This window comes from Austrofundulus limnaeus, unplaced genomic scaffold, assembly GCF_001266775.1.
Source record: "Austrofundulus limnaeus strain Quisiro unplaced genomic scaffold, Austrofundulus_limnaeus-1.0 Scaffold949, whole genome shotgun sequence".
Lineage (NCBI taxonomy): Eukaryota > Metazoa > Chordata > Actinopteri > Cyprinodontiformes > Rivulidae > Austrofundulus > Austrofundulus limnaeus.
In genome coordinates this window covers 45,256-47,435 of record NW_013953351.1, presented here as the reverse complement: position 1 = coordinate 47,435, position 2,180 = coordinate 45,256, and the positions used below count along the sequence as shown (strand labels likewise).

The following is a 2,180-nucleotide window of genomic DNA, read 5'->3' as shown; positions in this document are numbered from 1 at the left end:
TTGGTAAATTCAAAGATTCCAATAATTCCTGTATTTGATTATCATTATTGATTTCTGCTTGAGAATATAATTTTTTGTAATAGTTTTCAAAACAATTTTGAATTTCCTCTGTCTTATATTTAACCACATTAGAGGAGTCCCTGATTTTGAAAATATTATTATTTACCACTTGTTTTTTCATTCTATAAGCTAGTAATTTAGCTGATTTACCTCCTCCTTCATAATACCTTTGTTTTGTGTACAGAAGGTTTTTTTTATTTCATCTTCCAAAATGCAGTTTATCTCTGTTTGTATTCTTTTAATTTCTTGAGATTTTTTTTCATCCAAAGAGAAGATTTTATGTTGCTTTTCTAATTCTTTTAATTCCAATTGTAACTGTCTAAGTTTACCCTGTTTTTGCCTTTTTAAATATGCTGATTTGGCAATTAGTTTCCCTCGAAGTACTGCTTTGCATGCATCCCACAGCGTAGCTGGTGATACCGCCCCATTATTATTTTCCTTTACATATACAAGTTCATCCTTCATGTTCCCCTGTAATAAGCCTGTATTTAGTCTCCACATTGTTGTTTTTGTTTCCTTTGACAMTTCCAGGGTGATATATACTGGACTATGATCTGATATATCTCTTACTCCAATGTCACAATTTTCCACTCTGTAACTTTATTATACATAAAGAAATAATCGATTCTTGAACAAACTGAGTGAGGCGGTGAAAAGTACGTGTAGTTTCTGCCTGATGGATTTAGCTCCCTCCAGAYATCCATTATTCCCAGCTCTGCCATTAATTCTTAAAATTTTTTGCTAATTATAGATTTTTGCTTCCCACCGTCCGAACAATCCAGTTGTGGGTTCAGTCTGAGGTTTGAATCTCCACCACACATTAGAATACCTAACCCTAACCCACCCCCTCCCTTCTCATTTTACCCAATACTTTAGACCTTTTAACTGGGTTGTTCAACCCGTTCACATTAAAAGAGGCCAACTTTAAAACCTTTTTCTGTGTTGTCATTTACTCCTTGTGATTCCTTATTTTCCACCTTCTCTACACCTTTAAGAACCCTTAGGCTACAGATAAACAAAGTAATAATGAACACATAACTGAACGGTTTCAAAACGTTCACTGATGAACTAGTGACTAACCCAAGAACTTCCCAGAGTGGGGTCTGCACTTTGACCCTTTGTAAGCCATGATGAATACCTGCCCATAGGGATGTCCTCCCCCTGCCAGAGGGAGTGGGCCCTTCCTGTTGCAGTTAGCTTTGTTCATGTTTGCACCTCCGCCCTAAAGTCCACAAACAAAAAAAGGAGGATACCCCGACCCTAATGAAGAAAAAACTCCCTCAGGAAATAAGTAAATAAACAATAATTCCATTAGCTTGACCCGAGTCATAATTCCCTAAGCCCCGGTTTTTCCCCTCAACTTTGAATAGACCCATCCAAAAAAACACCAGATATCTTAAATACCTCATTTAAAAGGCAGTAGTCCTTAAATCTCATCCTGACTTCTCCTAAAACCTTGCAATCGTTGTTTGTATCCTTCTATTGTCTCTCTCGGTGTCTGTCCTCCTTTCTTGGCCCCGATGGTCTTCCAAGTCAGGCGTCTGATCTTCTCCAAGCTGTTCTCCGCCGGTCTGGTCACCGCCACCTGCAGCCCTCGCTCCGCCATGTCTTTGGTCGCCTCCTCAGCCGTGTTGTAGATCCGCGTCTCTCCCACGTAGAAAACCCGCAGTCTCGTTGGGAATGGCGTCTGGAACCGTATTTTCTTCTCCCGCAGGACTCTTTTCGCCTCTGTGTATTCCTTTCGTTTCTTCAGCACTTCTGGGGCATAGTCATGCTCCAGAAAAACTTTCTTCCCCTCGTACATGAATCCTTTCTTCTGCCATGCCTTCTTTAAGATCTCTTCTTTCACCCTGAAGCTCATGAACTTTACCACTATCGATCTCGGTGGTGATTCCGGGGAGGGACGCGGTGGCAGAGCCCGATGGGCTCTCTCTATCTGAAAGGGAAAAGATGGCGGCAGCTCCAGCTTCTCTCTCAGAAGTTTCTCAACAAATTCCGTCATCGTACCGGAGCTGTCCTCTGCCCCCTCCTCGAGTCCATGAATCCTCACGTCCCTCCTGATCCACAAGCCGTGTTTCGAACCGTTTCTGTAGCTCCAGGAGCTCCATTGTAGCTTCCTC

General features: G+C 41.6%; 2 protein-coding genes across 2 annotated transcripts in view; one reads left to right on the top strand and one right to left on the bottom strand.

Moving 5' to 3' along the window:
* LOC106533462 (armadillo repeat-containing protein 1) overlaps positions 1-2,180 on the top strand; it is a 7,394-nt gene that overhangs the window by 3,147 nt on the left and 2,067 nt on the right. The window lies entirely within an intron of this gene.
* Positions 1,106-2,105, bottom strand: LOC106533463 (uncharacterized; the record flags this gene model as incomplete). Its single annotated transcript, XM_014029760.1, is given in 1 exon segment — positions 1,106-2,105. A coding segment is annotated over 1 exon segment (619 nt), but the record flags the coding sequence as incomplete, so codon positions are not given.